The following is a 19,462-nucleotide window of genomic DNA, read 5'->3' as shown; positions in this document are numbered from 1 at the left end:
CCAGGTGCCAGAACGTGGTACTGCTTTTATTGTGTTAAAGACAGCTCCACAGGCGGTGCCAGCCCTGCCCACGCGAGTCCACACCAGGTCTCCCTGCAGGCTGGGAGTGTCCCTGAAGGCCGCTTTGGGGAGATGGATCAAGAGTGGAGGAGGGGGGCTGGGAGTGGGTTGGTGGGTGCCTGTTCCCTGTTTAGGGTTTGCCTCCTTCCAGAACGCTCACGGCCAGCCTCCAGTCCGCCCCAGTGTCCTGAGTCCTCAGGGACAGGCACAAGTCACAGCATGTGGCCTTAGGTAGATGATCCCACACGAGGAGCCCGTCAGCTGGGGTCAGCCTCTGGCTTCACTCTTTTAGGGGGCCTGCTGGGGGCGGGGCTGGCAGGTGCCTCCCGCTTGGGGCTGTCGTGGTGGGGCCCGGGCTTCTCCTCGGAGTCTTCCTGCTTGGGGACCGTGGCAGAGCCGTTCAGCTGGGTGCAGGGTGGGAGTGTGGGGGTGGGCGGCCGGGGCAGGGGCGGCAGCGCCCGCTCCAGCACGCAGGGTCCCTCCCAGGTGGGGATCTGCAGTCCCAAGTGCTTCATGAGTTGTGTCATGACCTCATCCACGTAGCCGTGGATGCGCAGGTCAGCGTGGCGGTCCTGCAGGGTGTGCAGGAGTGAGGTGGGGCGGGGGCGGGGGTGCACAGGGGTGGGCTGGGGCAGCGACGGGGTTGCATGAGGACAGGAGTAGGCTGGGATGAGGCGGGTCAGGGAGCACAGGGGTGAGGCCGAGCAGGGGTGGGGTGCACAGGGGTGAGGCGGGGCGGAGCAGGGATCCCCGGGCTGAGTGAGGAGGGCGGGGAGAGGGGTGGCAGGGACCTACGTGCTTGGTGGGCTGCAGGTTGACGATGACGAGCCGCCCTCCGTGGCGCTTGGTGGCCAGGGGCAGGTTCCCACTGGGCTTGATCTGCAGCGAAGTACCCAGTGTGATGGACAAGTCCGCGTTCCTGGGGCCAGGGATGTAGGGTGCAGGGTGAGCCCCTGCCACCTCCTCCTGGAAGCCCTCCCTGACTTCACCCTCCCTCCCCCTTTATTCTGGGGAAAACCACTCCCCCACACTGTGGATCCACCTGCTGGCCTCATCGGCAAGAGCCAGGTCCCGGTCGGGCAGGGAATCTTCCCAGTCCAAGATGGTGTCTCGCAGCTCGCCCCTGCAAGACACAGGGTGTGGGAGACCCACACGGGGTGGGGGGGCTGGGAGGAAGTGGGCTGGAGGAGGAGGAGCGGGGCACTCACCTGCAGGCCCGCAGCCCCCGAGCCTTGGCCACAGTGCAGAGCCGACCAGTGGGCTTGAGGCCCATGCTGCCCACCACAGTATCCCTCACGTACTGACTGCAGGGAGAAGGGGATAGCCAGGCCCTTCAGACTCTGCCCCCACCTCACTGTCCCCCTGGGGTGCGTTCTGTTGGGCCATGTGACCTGATTGACCAACAAGGAGTGGGCTGGATGCTGGCCCGGAAGTTGGGGAAGCTAGCCTTGGGAACAGGTGTCTGACCAGGACAAATACAGCCACCCCCAGATCTCGGGGTGCACGTCTCCCCTTCTGGGGACCCCCTCCCTGCCCCCACGACTCACGTCTTACACTTCGTGCATTCTTCCACAAACATGTTTCCGTGAAGTTCCGCCAGCTTGTCCCTGCAGGGGGGAAGGGTGGAGAGGCAGGAGGAAGAGGAGGCTCAGTGGTGGGGTGCACAGACCCCCAGGCCTGCACCCTGGCACTAAGCTCTCCTCCCCCAGGAGGGCTTCCAGCACTTCTCATGCACACCAACACCTAACACCCCCACCCCGCCCCCCCAACAACGTTCCTGCCTGCCCCATCTGGATGCCGTGGGGGTGTCCCACCTCCCTGAGCCCTGGAACCCCGTCGAGCCATGTCAGCTGACCCCACCTCTGGGAATGGACTGCCCATTCATGTGCCCAACGCCCTTGTCCCTGGCAGGTGCAGGAGCCTCTGGAGGGCAGCAAGCCAAGGGGCAGGAGTTGAGATTTCCGGTTGGTGGCAGGGCGGTGGCTGGCCAGGAACGCCAGTGTTGAAGACGGGGGACCGACCAAGCCCAGGTAGCCCACTGCCCCCTCTCCGTGCATGTCTCAAGCACCCGCACAGGATGGGATCCCTGTGTGAAGCACTCCCATGGCCGTGGAAGCAGGCACCATCTCAGTAGTCCTTCACCACCACGCTCCTGCCTCCAGGGTGATAATTTAGGCCTGGCTGGGTTGGGCTGGGGTCAGTGTGGAGACCTGGAGTGGGCCGGGCTTCCTGTCCACCTGGCCCCTGTGCTGGACTGCATATGGCTCCTCAACAGGTGGTCTATGCCTCAGCAACTGAGGATGCAACCCTGGGAGTTCCTGGAGGGAGAGCCCCGACCCCAGCTCCCTCCTGCCGTCCACCCGGGATGCCACATTTGCTGGGCCCCCCTGTTACCTATGTGGGCGACCGGATGGAGCTGCCAGCTGTTGGTTTCTGCCTGGCCCAGCCCTGGTGGCTGTGGGCATTTGGGGAGTGAACCAGCACATGGGAGATCTCTCTCTCTCTCTCTCTCTCTCTGCTTTTGCAACCCCCCAGGAGGCAGGGAAGGGCAGCTGGGTGGTCACACGGTGAGCAGTACCTGGGAAAGCCAGAGCGCACGTGCAGCCCATCCACGTTCTGGCTGACCAGGAAGCGCAGGAGACCCACGCGTTCCAGCTGCACCAACGCCATGTGCGTCTGTGTGGGCTTGGCACTCTCGAAGGTGGTGTCGAACTTGGGCGCCAGGCCCCGCTCCTCCATGGTCCAGACCCCTTGGGGGCCCCTGAGAGCAGGGACAGGAAATCAGAGAATTGTGGGGGTGGTGGTGGCTGGGAGCAGTGACCAGTGGGGACATCCTAAGCTTGGTGATGAGGAGGTGGGCCCTGAGTGGACCCAAGCCAGGCAGCCCAGAGCAAAGACTACATTTCCCAGACTCCCTTGCAGCTAGCTAGGCCCACTCTGTATGTGACAATCAGGTGTAACTTCAGGGAACTTAAGAGTCAAACAAGAGTCTGTAGGACAGAGGTCTGAGAGGCGGGGTTGGAAGGAAGGTAGTTAGGTGGACCGGGCGGGGTGGGGGGCTGCTCAGCCAGGCCCTGCCCCCATGCTTCTGCCCCTCGGGGTGACTGACCTGAAGTCGGGGATACCGGAGGCCGTACTGATGCCGGCGCCTGTGTGCACCACCACGTTGGAGGCCTGCGAGATGAGCCTGGTCAGCTCCCACACCTTCCTCTCCAGCTCCTCAGGGGGGTCGAAGATCTGTCAGGGGGGCCAAGCCTCAGAATGGGGGGTGCTGCTGGTGGTGGTTCCAAAAGTGCCTTCCCCCACAATGACCCCGAGCAGGTGCAAGGCCACTCACTGGCCAGGGATGGACTGGCCCTGCCTGGACCCCAGCTGCCTGGACCCCACCTCGCCCCCCACGGGCCTCCCTTCCACGCCCCGTGTCCACCTCGCTCCCCGGAGAGGCCGGCAGGTGGAATGCACCGGGACCCTCCCAGCCCTTGCCCATCACCCGCAGCTTCCAGGGGCAGTTCCCGGAGGGGTCGCCCCCCAGGCTCGGGAAGGGGGTCCCACGCTCACCTCGGGGAGGCCGCACTTGCCCTTGTCCGCGTACGGCGACAGTCCCGCCGCGTAGTTGACCGACATCCCGGCCGCCGCACTTCTCTGCGGGAACAATAAAGTTTCCCTTGTTGAGGTCTCTTCCGGCGGAAACGGGGTGGGATGGGCAAGCCGAAGGAGGAGCTGCCCTCACGCCCTGCACGCCCGGACTCGCCTGCCGCAGCGCATGCGCGTAGTGCTGAAGCGGTGGGCGCCATCTTAACTCCTGTCAGACGCTGACTTCTTGTACACCGGGTGGCGGGGAAGGGGCTGCTCACGTGAGAGGGCCCCCCTAAGATGAAGAAGCACGAACAATAGAGCCCTCTTTCCCCCTTTGTACAGCTCAGTGAGCTTCACGAAGACCTACCCAGGGCGCTCGTGCCAAACAGAGTCCTGGCGTCTCAAGTTACCTCAACATTCTCTGGGTTGACAGCTCCTGTGCCAGATCCTGGAGGGGGGCTGCAGGCCTTGGGGCCCTGCTTTATGGAGCACCTACTGTGTGCAGAGACACCACCATCCCAAGTCTCTTGACCATCGGGGTGCAAAGGAAGAGAAGAAGGTGCTTAGGTCCTTAGGGATGTTAGAAGTGAGACCGACCCTGCCTCCCCACCCTGAGGCACCCAGGAGGGCTTCCTGGAGGAAGGGAGGTTTCAAGGGCAAACAGAGGGAATGAGCCAGGGCAGGGAGAGGGAGGAAGCCGCTATGGTGTCAGGGATGGAAGGAGAGGAGGGCCCTTTGGGGCTCCTTCCAGAAATGAAATCCACCCAGCCTGATAGGAGGTGTCTGCCCGCCGGAACCCCAGGGCCAACAGACAGCCTGTCTGCCAGCCCCATCTCCTCCCTCAGCTCATCCCAGTCCCCCTGGGGGGTGGCCGCCCAGCTCAGAGCTGATCAGGTGTCGAGGCTGAGCGCTCAGAGCCACTGCTGAGAGCTGCAGGTCCAGCTGGGAGTAGGTAACCGGAGCCAGCCGTGGGCACGCGCACACACACGCAAGGCAGCCTGGTGATTAGGGGCACTGGAGCCGCAGGAGGTAGGAGAGAAGGGGGTAATGGGGTGGTCAGGGATGGAGGCTCCATTTGGGGGAAGCAGGTGGCAGGTCCCGCCAGGCACAAAGAGTGTAGGCTCCTCAGGCACCTCCCCAGGGCATTCACCTGCCTGGTCCCCTGCCGTCTGCCCTCTGCACTCCGGCAGCCAGGCCTCTTCCGGGGATGTGGAAGACGTTTTCCTGTCTCCTAAGTCCTTGGGTTCATATCTGCTCACATTCTCGGTGTGACTGAGTCCCCAGTTTGCGGTAGAAGGGAAAGCAGAGAGGGACCAAGGGGGGATGGTATTGGTTGTCTGGGATGGTTGGACACACGCCCGCCTGAGTGTGTGGCCCGACCGAGGCAGGTGGGCCGGCGAGGATGGTCCTTCCCGGTGACCCCTGTGGGCTCAAGCTGCTCTGAGTTCTACACCCCCCGGTGGCCTTGTACGTGCCCAGCCTCCACGGAGCACATGCAGGTGCATGCTGGGCAGCTGGGGTACCGCCTCCTGCTGCCCTTAGGTGGGGCTGATGGGGGCTTCGTTTTGCATAGCCCCAAAGCTCTACTCAGACAGGCCTCAGCCCTGGATCGGGTTGCCCAGGGGTGGTGCTGATGGGGGCAGGGGGCATTTGGGACTGGGCTGTGCAGAATGAATAGGAGTCAGCCAGCGAAGCCACACACTGTTGGCTGTCGTGATCGTCTCCTTTGTCCTGTGGATGCAAGAGGCAAAACTCAAGACATGACAAGTGGCCTAGACCACACAGTACGCAGATGAAAGATGAAGGCGGTGTGGGGTGGCAGGGAGGGTGGCAGCCAGAACCGTCCCGCACACCCCACCCCACCCCACCCCAACCTTGCCCGTCTCCTCCCCCAAGGTGGCCCGCAGGGAGGAGGCACGGCACAGGACATTGGTGATGAAGACCCTCCGGGCGCGGTTTAAGAAGACAGAGGTAAGTCCGGGGCTGAGTCTGACCCCAGCTCCTTGCCGCTGTACGCCCTGGGGTCAGCAGGTGGGGGCTCAAGTTCTTGAACCCCTGCACCCACGTGAGAGACCCGGGTGGAGCTCCTGGCTCCTGGCCCAGATGACTGTTGCAAATCACTTGAGCTCTAAACCTCTGCAGCCTCCCAGGGTACGCATCAGCAGGGAGCCCGCGCTGGACCGGAACCCAGGCACTGTGACGTGGGGCGGGCACCTTCACTGCCTGCAGCTGGGCCCTTAGGATCCCTGTTCCACAGAGGAGCCCCAAGGGCCGGGAGGCAGTGGCAGAAGACATCAGCCAGCCAGTTCCCCCATTCACCTGTGTTGTACTAGACTTGGTGTGGAACTGGGTGGGTGGGTGGGTCAGTGTAATGACTGCAGAAAGAGAGAGAGGAGAGAGAAAGACCAAGGGAGAGAGAGGGAGATACTGCCCACACAGTGTGACCCCAGCCAGCTTCACGCTTTGCGGAGCCATCAGAAGTCACGCTGCTGGTCTCTCTCCATGCACGGTGCCCATCGGAGGTGACCCAAGCCCTGTCACTGTGTTTTGCTAAAGCAGAGTTCTAATTAAGTCCCATCTCTGCACAAAATCCTGGGGCGAGAAGGAAGAACCCGTCGCCTGACCCAGAGGCTGTGCGGGCCAGCAGCCCTGGGGGCGGGGCCAGCAGGTGGGAGGCGGCCAGGGGACAAGGTGGTCAAGACTTCCTGTCCATCCTCCCCACCAGTCCTCCCCCTTCCATCCTCCATGTCCTGGGCTCCCATCCGCCCGCCACCTGCCCTTCTCGGATTTCCTTACAAACCAGTGGCCAGGAGTTGGAAGTCGAGTTGGGCTTTTGTTGAACAACTCCCCGGGGAAGGCAAACAAACACCATTCAACCATCTGCCTGCCCACCTGCCCACCCCCAGCAGGGCCTACCTCCCAGCCCCACCACCCCTTCTCCAACTCCGGCCCTCCCTGCTGCCAAGCCCCTTCAGGGGCTACCACTCATCCTAGGCCTCGGTTTTTCCTTCCATAAGATGGGAGTGGTCAGAAGTCTCATTCTCTGCTTCCGCTCAGTTCTGGTTCTAGACCAGGAAAAACCCACGGGGGAGTGGGGATGTGAGAGAGCTGTGCACGGTGCATGCCTGCTCTCTCTCTTGAAGACTTATTCTTATGTATCTGAAAGGCAGTTATAGGGAGAGAGAGAGAGATCTTCCATCTGCTGGGTCACTCCCCAAATGGCCACAACGGCCAGGCCAAAGCCAGGCCTTCATCCATGTGTGTGCAGGGGGCCTCCTGGGGTGTGCACCGTGTTGCCTGCTGTCGTGGTTTGGCGCAGCCTTGGCCCTGAGCCCAGTGCTTGGGGGCAGTGGTCAAGGTATTGCCCCCTCAGCCCCTCCGGGATGTGCCTGGGTTCGAGTCCCCGTGGAGGGTAGACCTCCGTGTGTCTTTGACTTGTCCAGCTGTCACAGCAGAGACCAAGGGGACAGAGTAGACCTGGGGCAGGGAAGATGAGCCCTGCTGGGGGGTGGTGAGAGGTGGGCTCTCTGCAGAGGGGGACCCCTTGTGTCATAGCCAGTAGGGCAATAGACAGCGCTCTGCTTGTGCGGGCAGCTAAGGCAGGGTGGACCGGAACGCATCTCATTCGACCCAGACAGCTCCAACAGTGCCAGACCAGGCAGGAGCCTTGTCAGCTGCCCAGGGGGCAGTCACTGGTCTCTCTGATGTGTGACTGCAGCCTCAACCACACAGTACCCGTGCTACTTCCTGCTCTCCTCAACCCCACACTCCTGGCTTCCTGTCACACCCCCACACGTTCTCACCTCTGCCCCAGCCTTCAGTGTGGGGGCTCTTTGCTTGGTCCTGAACACCCCCTCCCTCCAATGCTGCCCCCGGCCTTACCCTGCCCATCCTCTCTTACCCCGCCAGCTCATAGCAGGACATTTTGCAAGGCTTGCCACCATCACTGTATGTACAAAAGCCACAGGCCAGGGATCTTGGCTCAGGGCTGCGTCCCCAAGGCCATGTTTGGCATCCAGTAGGCGCTCTATGAATGCCGAAGGAATTACGGAGTGTCTCCCCCAGGTGCTGCTGTGGTGTGCAGGAGGCACCTGCTGTGTACTGGACACTGTGGCAGGTGCTGGGGACCCCACAGGGGCCCGGACAGCTCCAAGCTGCCCCTGCTGCCCCTCCTCCACTGCTACCCAACTCTCAGGTTTGCAGTTCACACACCTCCTCCAGGAAGCCTTCCCTGATTACCCCCAGCCTCTGTCAGGAGCCTCCACTGGGCTGTCCAGGAGGGCAGCCCTGCTCTGTTCATCTGTGGGGGCCTTCTGTAATAGCGGGTGCATCTGGAACATGCTGAATTCCAATGCCCAGCCTGAATGTCCCATTGGCACCCAGGATGTGTGGCCTGCCCTGGAACCCTGGGGCTAGCAGGCTCCACTACCAGCATTTGTAGGGGGGCTCCTGTCCCTGCCTGGGAATGCATCCTAGTGTGAGAACAGACTGGGGGTACTGGCTCTCCCATCACCCACAAAAGCAGAGGGAGACACAGGGAGATCTCCCACCAGCTGTTTTGCTCCCCGGATGCCCACCCTAGCCTGGGCTGGGCCAGGCAGAAGCCAAGCCCCGGGAGCTCCATCTGGCTCTCTGGACGTGTGGGCAGGCCAGGGACTCCAAGAGCACTTAGGACATCCCAGGGTGTGACCCTCTAGGCTGTGCCCACCTGCCCCGTGGGGGCACTCCCCGCTGTGTCCCTGTGTTGTCCAGCCCCCGTTCAGTCACCCTCCGCGGTAGGAGTATTCATGGGGAAGCCCATTTCACAGAGGAGGCTGGTGGAGACCACACCTGGTAAGTTCGCCCAAGCACAGGCATAAAAAAAAAAAAAAAAGAAGAAGTCCAGACTATGTCCAGACTATGGGGAGGGGGCCCGGGCTGGACTCCAATGGAGTTGGACTGTATAACCTGCCCCCCTCCGGCAGGTGTATGAATGAATGCGCTAAAGAACTTGTGAAAAAGTGCAGGGCCGGGATGGGCAGGCTGACAGGCAGGGGGCAGAGAGAGGGGCAGCTCTCTCCATCCTGCTCCTCCGGGCTCTGGGAGGCACCTGCTCATGAAGGCAGCGGAGATGGACGCCGAGGGTCCCCCCGGTGTCCCCAGCCGGCGACTCGCGGTGGTGAGGGAGCCAGGCATCCTCAGGCTGAGGTCAAGTTCGGCCAAGGCCGCAGCTCTGCTTCCCACCCCTCCATCCCCCACCCCTGTCCCCGTCCCCCTTCCCGGGCCTGCCTGGGGGGGAGAGGGCGGAGCACCGAGAAGGGGGTGGCATGCTGGGCGGGGCGCCGGGCTCGGTCCCTGCCCGGCCCCTCCGGAGCCTTGACGCCATGAAGCAGCTTTGCCTGTGCGCCGCCGCCCCCTTCGCGGTAGGGTCGGGGCTCGCGCGGGGCGGGGGGCGGGCGGGTCCTGGTCCACCCACCCTGGCCCGCCCCCCTGGCTGCGGGCGAGCTTGGAGCGCCTCGCCCCCGGAAGGATGCGCGAGGGTGGGTGGGGGGCTACAGCCGAGGTCGGTGAGGGGTGGGTGGGACTTAGGGGGCGCAGGTGGAGATGTTGGCGAGGAGGAGGGAGACACAGGCTGGAGAGGCCGTTTGGAGTGCATTCCGAGGACAGGATGTTTTGGGGACAATGGACGAGGTCATTTGCAAGGAGGGGAGACTCCAGATATCCTGTCAGAAATTCAGTTTGGGGGTTTAGGGGTGCAGCTTGACCCTTCCAGGCCGTTGTTGGCTTTGCAGGACACCAAGGGTCCATTGGAGTGAGGTGGGAGTGCCAGAGTCTTGCTGGCAGGGGGTGGGGTTTCACTCAAGGAGGAGTTGGGGTCAGATGGTGGCCCTGACTCTGGGGCAGGCTGGCAGTGGGTTTGGGGGTCACCAGCCCAGGGCCACCTCCCCCCAAACCCCCACAGCTGCGGCTCAGTCCCACCGACCTTGGCACTTGTCCGCCCTGTGGTCCCTGCCCCATCCCGAAGCCAGCGGCAGCCAGAGGCAGGCGCCAGGCAAGTGTCCTGGGTAGGGGAGCCTCCTGGCATGGCCATGAGAGCGCAGAGCCCCTGCCAGGGGGTGCGAGGAGGGGGCAGCTGGTGGCCTGACCCCACATGCGCCCCTGGCTGTGCCCCTGCAGAGCCAGGACTGGGGCAAGAGTGACGAGCGGCTACTGCAGGCCGTGGAGAACGGGGACACGGCCCGCGTGGCCACCCTCCTCACCCGCAAAGGCCTGGTGCCCACCAAACTGGACCCTGACGGCAAGTCGGCGTGAGTGCCTATGTCTGGGGGCTTTCGGAATCTGAGAGGTGGGAGACCCTGGTGGGAGGGGGGAGCTGCCCAAGGCCGACCCCTGATTCCTGAACTCTGACCTCCAGGTTCCACCTGGCCGCCATGCGGGGTGCGGCCAGCTGTCTGGAGGTGATGTTAGCTCAGGGAGCTAATGTGATGAGCACGGATGGAGCAGGTACTGCCCACCGGCAGGGGCCCTGGGCAGGGAAGGAGGTGCCCAGCCCTTGGGGCCTGTTGCGAGGACGCAAGGTCTCTTGTGGGGTGGGTTCCTGCCCCCCCCCAGTGGCGTGGAGATGGCTGAGCTGACACCTCACAGCTGGGGAGTTTCTGATTAAGGAATAGATGAGGCGCAGTGCTATGGGATGCTTGGAGGAGCATCTGGGGCTGTGGGGACTACCTGTGTCTGAGCTGTATGAGGGGCAGGATAGGAGGCCTGGAGCAGCCAAGGCTCTGCCAAGTATCTGGCATGGGAAAGCAAGGAGGTACAGATTAGCGGGACCCAGGGGGGAACCTCTTTGAGTTGTGTGGGAATGTGCATGTAGAGTAGCTGGGTGCCGGGGAGTAGCTGGTACAGCGAAATCATCCGGAGCTCCCTGGGACAAGGGAGTAGCAAGGCTGTGAGAAGTATCTGGGCCTTGCAGGACCCAGGTTCCAGTGCCGGGTTGTGTCTTCCCCCCTTGCAGGCTACAGCGCCCTGCACCTGGCCGCCAAGTACAGCCAACCTCAGTGCTTGAAACAGCTGCTGCAGGTCACCCCCAATCTCCTCCCACATGTTCCCCCCAAACTGTACAGGGTCCCTTGGGTCCTCCTGCTCCCCCGAAACCCCTAGAGAACTCCCCACAGCTGAATACCCTGTAGCCCTAGCTACACCCTGGAAACCTCAGCCCTCATGAAAGCCAAGAGGGTCGCATGGTGGCGGCGGGTGTGTTGGTGGTGGTAGTGGGAGGGGGTTTTGCAAGGCAAGGAGGCTGGCAGGGGTGGGAGGAAGAAAAGGGTAGGGCAGGGGACATGCCTAGAGGGATTGTGTGACCCACCTGTGCTGCCCAGGCCTCCTGTGCGGTGGACGTGGTGGACAGCAGCGGGTGGACAGCCTTACATCACGCAGGTGTGTGTGGCCCTGACCGCCTGCACCCCCACACGCTGGGGGTCCCAGCACCCGTGACTGGTGGGGTGACCTCGGCTGGTGGTGGAGGACATTGCCACCTGCTGGCAGTGCGGGGGAAGCTGGCCTGACCCTCCCCTGCCTCGTGGAGGTTGCCCGCAGCCAGCCAGCGCCCGTCAGCCTCTATTTAAAGCATTGCAGAGGCCAGCGCGCCCAGCATGGATGAGACACAGCGTGGGGGCTGCAAAGTTGCTTTGGGCATCAGACGTTGGGGAGAAGGGGGGAGGCGGCCCTGAACACACATGTGACACTGAGCTGGCCTGGCCAGCCTCCTCCTCCTCCTCCAGTGTGGAGTCCATCACAGCCCTGGGGCCTGGGCAGCGAGGTGGGGGGGCACCCTTTTCCACTCCCCAAACTTAGATCTCTCCGCATATAACAGGCACCCAGTAAATACCGGTACAGAAACCCAAGGCTTGGAAATCAGTGGTGACTTTTGCTTTCAGGGAGCTGGGGGTTGCCACGCCTGCACCCCGCCTCCCAACACACACACCCTTGCCCCCCACTGCGTCACCCTGGGTCTGGCCAGGCCTCAACTTCCTCATCCGTCACTTGGATTTCATCAGGAGCCTCCCTGGGATGGGTCAGGATTTCTGAGCAGGGTGGGGGGCCCTGGCCCCTCCCTCCCACCCCTGCTACCACTTTCTCCCACCCTGTTCCAGCTGCCAGCGGCTGCCTCGCCTGCTCTGAGATACTTTGCTCCTTCAAGGCACAGCTGAACCCGAGGGATCGGGTGAGCTGCTGGGACCGCGTTTGGCTGGGAGTACGCCACCACCAAGGGGCAGCTCCCCGCGGGGCAGGGCAATGTTCCAGGCTGTTCCTTCCCTTCCCTTCTCACCTCCTTTTGTACCTCCCTGGCAGTCGGGTGTCACGCCTCTCCTCCTGGCAGCTCAGATGTGCCACACCGATCTGTGTCGTCTCCTCCTGCAGCAGGGGGCTGCCCCCAACGACCAGGACCTGCAGGGCAGGTGAGCGGGCCATCTCCTAACCTCTGTCTGGGTGGCCTTGGCCTGGGCTCTGTAGTGTGCCCTGTTCTGCAGGCTTGGGGTATCCCCTCTCCTTCCTTTATCTCTCCTTAGGACTGCTCTGATGTTGGCCTGCGAGGGCGCCAGCCCCGAGACTGTAGAGGTTCTGCTGCAGGGTGGGGCGCGACCAGGCATCACAGATGCACTGGGCCGGGACGCTGCACACTATGGCGCCCAGGCCGGGGACAAGCTCATCCTGCACCTGCTACAGGAGGCAGCCCAGCGCCCCTCCCTGCCCAGCGGTACGCAGGCCTCCCACCAAGCAGCCCCACACAACACACACACAGTGGAGCGTTTCCAGGCCCCCTTCCACACACACACAGGGCAGCTTCAAGGAGTCCCCTCCCCATCCATGTTAGGCCTGTGGATTTGAGTTCTGAGACCCAGCACCTGTAGAAGCTCTGATTCTTGGGGTACTGGGGAGTGAGAACAGCCCCTCCCTGGCAAGTCCCAGGGCTGGGAGAGGAGGTGTCCCCAGAGCGGGGTGAGCCTAACTCTGCCCCTGCCCCCCTTTTCTCCCCGCGCCTCCCAGAGGATGGCTCCGGCGAGGCGTCGTCCCAGGTAATGATGTTTCACACCGCTCCCCAGAACCCTGGGAGCACAGGATCCAATCCCAAGGCCTGGCTGTGGTGGCAGGGGGCACCCCAGGTGCCATCTGTGCTATCAGGGTGGGCAGGCGGAGGTACTGAGGGGCAGAGATTGGAGGAGGATGCGACTGGGAAGCTTCCAGAATGTTGTCTTGGCCCTGTGTGCGCCAGGATGGGTGACGGGCAGTCAGTCGTGGGGGCTGCTGACGGCCAGGGATTGGCTCAGTCAGTTTGTCTGAGTGGGAGGCAGGTGGGGCCCCATTCTCCCCCCACCCCAGCCACATTCAACACTGTCCCCCCAACCCAGAATTCAGTGTCCAGCCATGACAAGCAAGGAGCCCCCAAAAAACGCAAGGCTCCTCTGCCTCCCGCCAGCATTCCTATACCGGTGAGTGGGGTCCAGGGTGGGCATGGCGGGGTGGGATTTGGGGGGGCGGTGGCAGCCCCAGATATGGGGAAGGGACTGCCCTCGGTGGGGTGGCGGGCAGGGAGACCTCACCTAAAGGGTTGGCCGGGCCGGGGTTGGGGGGCCCCTGGGGACAACAGGACGACCGGGAAGCCTACGAGGAGATCGTGAGACTGCGGCAGGAGAGGGGCCGCCTCCTGCAGAAGATCCGGGGCCTGGAGCAGCGGAGGCTCGAGGTCAGGTGGTGGGGGAGATGTGGGGCAGGGTGTAGGGTGTGGCTCCTAGCACCCGGGCTGCCCTCCTCCCAGGACCATGAGGGTACGCAGTGGATGCCCAATCAGGGCCATGCCTGGCTTCCAGTGGGCTGAGTGGGCAACTAGAGGTGGGGCAGGTAGGTCCCCAATACAGGTGCCTCACAGAGGTGCCCGCCTCTTCCCCTTGCAGCCTGAGGCCAGCTCGCTGCACAGCCTGGAGAGACAGGTGGGTGTGTGTGTGTTGGGGGGAGCCACAGACAGCGCCCCCATCCCACGGCTGCTGCTTAGCCTCCCCCTCTGGCTGCAGGTGCAGGAGCTGCAGCAGCTGCTGGCGGAGCGGCAGGAGGAGAAGGAGAGCCTGGGCAGAGAGGTGGAGAGTTTGCAGAGCCGCCTGTCCCTGCTGGAGGTGGGGGGACCCAGGGCTGCAAGAGGAGCAGGGAGGGAGGCCGGGCGTAGTGGGGCGGGGCCAGGGCATAGTAGGGGCGGGGCAGGGTGTAATGGGGCGGGGCCAGGGCATAGTAGGGGCGGGGCAGGGTGTAATGGGGTAGGTCGGGGATGGGCCTGGAGCCAGAAGGGGTGGGGTCAGGGGTGGGGCCATGACCTGGTGGGTTAGGGTTAGGGTTATAGTTAGGGTGGCGGTTACTGTTAGGGTTAGGGACGTGGAGCAGCCAGGCCACAAACCAGTGCCCGTATGGGATCCTGGTGCATTCAGGCCAGGTTTTAGCCACTAGGCTACCACACCAGGTTCATAAAATAAATCTTAAAAAGAAAAAGCTACAGTTGGACAGAAGGCACGGTGTGTACTCAGTGATTGCACAACATAGCTGGTGGCAGGGTCCCGAGGTGGGGTTCACCCTGGCATCTGGACCTCCAGTGCTCCCTGGAATCCCTGGGGGGTGGGAAGGACCCCCCAGCCCTGAGTCCACTCTCCCTCCCCAGAATGAGCGGGAGGACACGAGCTACGACGTGCCCACCCTGCAGGACGAGGAGGGGGAACTGCTGGCCTCGCCAGGTGAGCCCCCGTCCCAGGACCCTGAGCGCCAGAACCTGGTCCTGGGGCAGGGGAAGTAGCCTTGACCCCACAGAGGTGGAGACAGTCTGCTCCTGAGAGGACATCTGGCTCCCACCTGTCACTCCCTGTGTGTCCCCATCTGTCGCCCTCACATGTCAGATGTCCCTCACAGCCCATGACCCCGAGGCCTGACTCTGTGTCATCTGCCAGGAGCCTCCATGGCACCAAGCCCCCCAACTCGGGAGCTCCTAGCTTCCCTACAGGCACAGGTGGCCACGCTGACCAGACAGAACCAGGAACTGTTGGAGAAAATCCAGGTGCCTGGGCAGGGGGGCAAGGACAGAGGCCTGGGCCGGCTCTGAGCAGAACCAGGGTCCGGGTGGGAGGGAACGACCCCCCTTCTCCTGTCTGAGGGAGCGTCCCTGCCCACATGCAGGTCCTGGAAAACTTCGAGAAGGATGAGACGCAGGTGGAGGTGAACGGCGTGGCCGAGGTCGTCCCTCTTGCCCTGTATGACTCCCTGCAGGTTGAGTTGGACAGGCTCCGTGGACAGCATGCCGAGGCCCTGCGGTTGCTGGAGCGGCGGCAGGAGGCCCGGGAGGTGGCCACCGAGACCAATGGAAACAGCCCAGTGTGCCCGGGGCTCAATGGCACGGTCACAGCGGAAGCCAGGGTCAATGGGGTCGAGACCACAGATGAGAAGGCTTCAGGAGGGGAATCCCTGGGAGCAGAGGCCACAGCCACTAAGACCACGGGAGCCAGGGCCACGGGTACAGAATCCACCCACGTGAAGAACATGGAAACAGCAGGGGCCACGAGTGCTGAGGTCACGGAGGCCACGGCTGTAAAAAATGACAGTGACGTGGAAGCCACAGGACCCGAATCCACGGGAACTGAAGCCACAGAAATTGAGGCCACGGGAACTGAGGTCACGCCAATCAATGCAGAAAAATCAGAAGCGACAACCAATGCAGTGAGGGCCACAGAGCAAGAGGCCACAGGCGCACAGGCCAAGCATGGTGCGGCCACAGGTGCCACGGCAGTGGAGGCCATGGCAGTGGAGGCCGCGGCAGTGGAGGCCACGGCAGTGGAGGCCATGGCAACCGACTCCACCGCCTCCAGGGTCCCCTCGAACCCCATCCGACACCCTGGGGCTGCAGAGGCCTCCGAAAAACTGCAGGCTGAACTGGAAACCCGGATTCGGGGTCTGGAGGAAGCACTTCGGGAACGGGAACGGGAGGCGGCCGCGGAGCTGGAGGCAGCGCTGGGCAAGTGCGAGGCGGCCGAAGCGGAGGCCGGGCGGCTGCGGCAGCGCATGCGGGAGGCCGAGGGCAGCGGGGCCAGCGCGGGCACCAGCACCGGTGCTGGCGGCGACACGGCCCAGCTGCGGGCGGCCTTGGAGCAGGCGCGCGAGGACCTGCGCGAGCGGGACGCCCGCCTGCGGGAACTGGAGGCCACCACGGCCTGGCTGGACGAGGCCAGGGCAGGTCGGCTGCTGGCCGAGGAGGAGGCCCGGGGCCTGCGCGCAGAGCTGGCGCGCAGAGAGGAGCTGCGCCTGGAGCAGAGCCGGGAACTGCAGGTGCTGCGGGAGCAGCTGGCGTCGGCCAGGGCCGCGGGCGAGCAGCAGCGGGCCGAGGCGGCCGAGCTGGGCCGTGCACGGGACGCGGCCGAGGCGCGGGCCGCCGAGCTGGCCGTCGCCTGCGAGGAGGCGCGCCAGGGCCTGGCCGAGCTGCGCGAGGCCTCCGAGGCGCTCCGCCAGGCTTCGGTACCGGCGGCCGAGCACCACCGGCTGCAGGAGGAGGCCTTGGAGCTGCGGGGCCGCGCGGCCAGCCTGGAGCAGGAGGTGGTGGCCACGGGCAAGGAGGCGGCCAGGCTGCGGGCCGAGCTGGAGCGGGAGCGCACGGGCAGCGTGGCCCGCTCCGAACATGAGCGCGTGACGGGGGCGCTGCGGGCTGATGTGGCTCGGCTCGAGGCGCAGCTGGAGGAGCTGGGTCGCAGGCACGAAAAAACGAGCGCTGAGGTCTTCCAGGTGAGAGAGAACAGGGGGTGCTCACTCGGCCCACCCGCATGGAGAGGCAGGGCAAAAGACACCCCCGCACCAGCTGCTACACCCCTCAAATGCTCCCAGAGAGCTGAACCGGGAGCTCCATCCACACCCCCGATATGGGTGCCAGGGACCCCAGAACGTGAACCCCTGGACCCAGGGTGCGGGTTAGCAGGGAAGTGGAGTAGCTGGGACTCGAACCGGTGCTCATGTAGAATGCTGGTGTCTCAGGCGGTGGCATAACCCACTGTACTTCAACACCAGCTCTGTTGCATTTTTTTTTGTTTGTTTTTAAATTTTAAAATTTTCTAATATTATTTACATAGCACTTTGATTTTTTTTCAAAATGACTTCTTGTGTTCCGCTGTCTCCGGGAGAACGACGGAGCGTTTTTCTGTGATTTCTGGAATCGCATTGGGTTCTCAGTACAGCTGTCTATATGAACTTCTCAGAGAATTTGCATGTATTAATATATAAGTATCTAGTTGATGATGGCACATCTGGTTCACAGTCTAGGAGCTGGTCTTCTCAGAAAGTTCTGGGTGCCTGGTGGTGTGCAACATCGAAAAACCAGGAACTTTTTTCCCTGCAGTCTTTTTACAGTCTGGCTTTGTGTCTGATTTCTAGCAATTCTCCTTTTTCTGAAGTCTGTGAGCACGTTTCCTGGATGGACTCTAGAGGGCGCCCTCTGTCCAGCTCTGCCGCAGCTGGTCACCAGGGGGGCACCTTCGCATGGCGGAGGGGGGGACATTGTAGACCCAGCCTGGACACCAGTACCTGGCTAGATCCCATGCAAAGACTCCGTCCTCAGGGTCCCGGGACCTGGGAAGCCACCCCGGCTCTGGGTCCTAACAGCAGGCTCGCTGCAGGGTGCAAAGCCTTGAGGTCCCTCTGGTGTCCCTGTGCAGGGGCGAAAGGGGGTGACACTCCGCAGGGTGGGGGGCCCAGGTTCCACGTGGCTCACCCATGGCCTGGGGCCTGCAGGTGCAGCGCGAGGCCCTGTTCATGAAGAGCGAGCGGCACGCGGCCGAGGCCCAGCTGGCCACGGCAGAGCAGCAGCTACGGGGGTTGCGGACCGAGGCGGAACGGGCGCGCCAGGCTCAGAGCCGTGCCCAGGAAGCCCTGGACAAGGCCAAGGAAAAGGACAAGAAGGTGAGTGCCCTCAGGCTTGGTGCTGGTGGCACTGAGAGCATCTTGGGACATAATGCCAAACGTTGACTGCAAGTTCGTGATGTCATTGAGTGCCACCTGCAAGGGTGTCGGCTGACGCCGCCCCCCACAACCTCTGCTTGCAGATCACTGAACTCTCCAAGGAAGTCTTTAACCTCAAGGAGGCCCTGAAGGAGCAGCCGGCCACCCAGGCCACCCCGGAGGTGCAGGCCCTGCGGGAGCAGGTGGCCACACTGCAGCAGCAGCTGGAGGTGAGAGCGCTACCTGCTGGACGGGCCAGGAAGTACTTGGAAATTCTGGCCAGGGGTGTGGGTGTGGGTGTGGGAACCCTGATTTTCTCAGAACACTGCCTTGCCGTCCCTCTGCTCCCAACACCTGCAGGATGCTGCCAGGAACCACTGTGCCGTGGTAGCTTTGTACAGGAGCCACCTGCTGTATGCCATCCAGGTGCGTATCCTCTGCCCCCCTGCCCCCCTAACCCTGCCAATCCCTCCCTGCCCCCCGGGGAACTCGCCTGGCTATGCACAATGCCTCCACTGCCCGGGGCCTCAGTGTCCCCGTCTGCACCACCGGGAGGCCCCTCCTGGAGCCGGCCTCTGTGCTGGCTGGATTGGGGGGTGGGGGAGGGCAGGGCCACCAAGGGGAGTCACGGCAGGTGCACCCGAGGTGGCAGGCTCTCTGCTCCCTGCACCCTCAGGGTCAGATGGACGAGGACGTGCAACGCCTTCTGGGTCAGATCCTACAGATGCAGCGGTTGCAGGCGCAGGGCCGCTGACGTCACAGCCGCCCCCCTTCGCCGCAGGCCACTGGGCTTCACGGGCAGCCCTCCCTCCCTCCCTGACTGTCTGTGGCCGGCTCCATAGCACCGGAGAATCTGTGACCCCCACACTCCCCTGCACCCCACGCTGTGTCACGTCTCCAGGATACACACACTGCCTCAGGAATAAATGCTCGGTGGCCAGGATAGACGTGGTGGTGGCCTGAGTGCTGTGGACCTCCCTGGGTGGACAGTGGTAGCCCAGACCAAGGAGCGTGTGTGGTTTATGTGTGTGTGTGTGTATCCAAGGGATACACACACAGCATGTGGCTCAGCCTTCTGAGGCCCACGCAGCCAGGGCTGGGTCTCCCATGGGAGGTAGAGGGCACCCCAGCACTTAAGCCCCCCTCAATCTGCCGCCTTCCCAGATGTGCGTGAGCAGGGGGCTGGAACCCAGGCACCTTGGAAATAGGACGTGGATCTGATCTGCTGGCCCATTGGCCACCCACTTGATGTGTTGTAAGACGTGAACAGGGAGGACCTGGCACGATAGCGTAGCAGTTAAAATTCTCGTCTTGAACATGCCAGGATCCCATATGGGTGCCGGTTCTAATCCCAGCAGCCCTGCTCCCCAGCCAGCTCTCTGCTTGTGGCCGGAGAAAGCAGTCGAGGGCAGCCCAAAGATTTGGGACCCTGCACCCGCGTGGGAGACCAGGAGAAGCTCCTGGCTCTTGGCTTTGGATTGGCTCAGCTCCAGCCAGTGTGGCCACTTGGGGAGTGAACCATCGGATGGAAGACCTTCCTCTCTGCCTCTTCTCCTCTCTGTATATCTGCCTTTCCAATAAAAATAAATCTTAAAAAAAAAAGTTCAATTAAAAAAAAAAGACGTGCCTAGGGCCCCAGGAAGTCCAAGCTGCCATGTCGGGAACGGTGTGTGGGGGGGTGATGGTATGGCACTCTCGGCCCTGACCCCAGCTGCCACCTGCCCCTGCCCATTCCCTACTGAAAATCCAGGGTGTTTTCCAACCCAGGAGAGCGAGGAAGCCCCTGACGGCCTGTCCGTGGGATTTCCTGGGCGCCCAGGAGCGGCTCTCTGGGTGTTCC

At 63.1% G+C, this 19,462-nt stretch overlaps 3 protein-coding genes across 5 annotated transcripts in view; 1 reads left to right on the top strand and 2 right to left on the bottom strand.

Annotated features, from left to right (window-relative positions):
• MAP2K2 (mitogen-activated protein kinase kinase 2) overlaps nucleotides 1-19,462 on the bottom strand; it is a 57,793-nt gene that overhangs the window by 30,293 nt on the left and 8,038 nt on the right. The window lies entirely within an intron of this gene.
• SIRT6 (sirtuin 6) lies at nucleotides 8-3,765 on the bottom strand. Of its 3 annotated transcripts, none has more exons than XM_004595628.2 (8): nucleotides 3,619-3,765; nucleotides 3,170-3,297; nucleotides 2,639-2,821; nucleotides 1,608-1,667; nucleotides 1,269-1,364; nucleotides 1,103-1,183; nucleotides 856-979; nucleotides 8-632 (listed from the first exon to the last, which is right to left on the bottom strand). In XM_004595628.2, exons 1-8 carry the CDS (start codon nucleotides 3,682-3,684, stop codon nucleotides 318-320), a joined length of 1,053 nt encoding a protein of 350 aa, XP_004595685.2. In that variant the 5' UTR covers nucleotides 3,685-3,765; the 3' UTR covers nucleotides 8-317. The 3 variants fall into 3 exon arrangements, with proteins under 3 accessions (XP_004595685.2, XP_058514093.1, XP_058514094.1); XM_058658111.1 differs by having other exon boundaries at nucleotides 444-632; nucleotides 856-939; XM_058658110.1 differs by lacking the exon at nucleotides 1,269-1,364.
• On the top strand, nucleotides 1,902-18,526 carry ANKRD24 (ankyrin repeat domain 24). The gene is made up of 23 exons (XM_058657633.1): nucleotides 1,902-2,090; nucleotides 5,533-5,607; nucleotides 9,578-9,667; nucleotides 9,793-9,923; nucleotides 10,031-10,119; nucleotides 10,628-10,692; nucleotides 10,992-11,049; nucleotides 11,766-11,836; nucleotides 11,965-12,071; nucleotides 12,183-12,370; nucleotides 12,661-12,689; nucleotides 13,023-13,103; nucleotides 13,262-13,357; nucleotides 13,566-13,601; nucleotides 13,683-13,781; nucleotides 14,315-14,387; nucleotides 14,598-14,704; nucleotides 14,824-15,435; nucleotides 15,466-16,416; nucleotides 17,416-17,583; nucleotides 17,727-17,852; nucleotides 17,983-18,048; nucleotides 18,299-18,526. The coding sequence occupies exons 2-23, from the start codon at nucleotides 5,572-5,574 to the stop codon at nucleotides 18,374-18,376; spliced, it is 3,357 nt and encodes a 1,118-aa protein (XP_058513616.1). The 5' UTR covers nucleotides 1,902-2,090; nucleotides 5,533-5,571; the 3' UTR covers nucleotides 18,377-18,526.

The sequence above is a fragment of the Ochotona princeps genome, chromosome 33 (assembly GCF_030435755.1).
Source record: "Ochotona princeps isolate mOchPri1 chromosome 33, mOchPri1.hap1, whole genome shotgun sequence".
In the NCBI taxonomy this organism is placed as follows: Eukaryota; Metazoa; Chordata; class Mammalia; order Lagomorpha; family Ochotonidae; genus Ochotona; species Ochotona princeps.
This window is presented reverse-complemented; position numbering and strand designations above follow the sequence as displayed.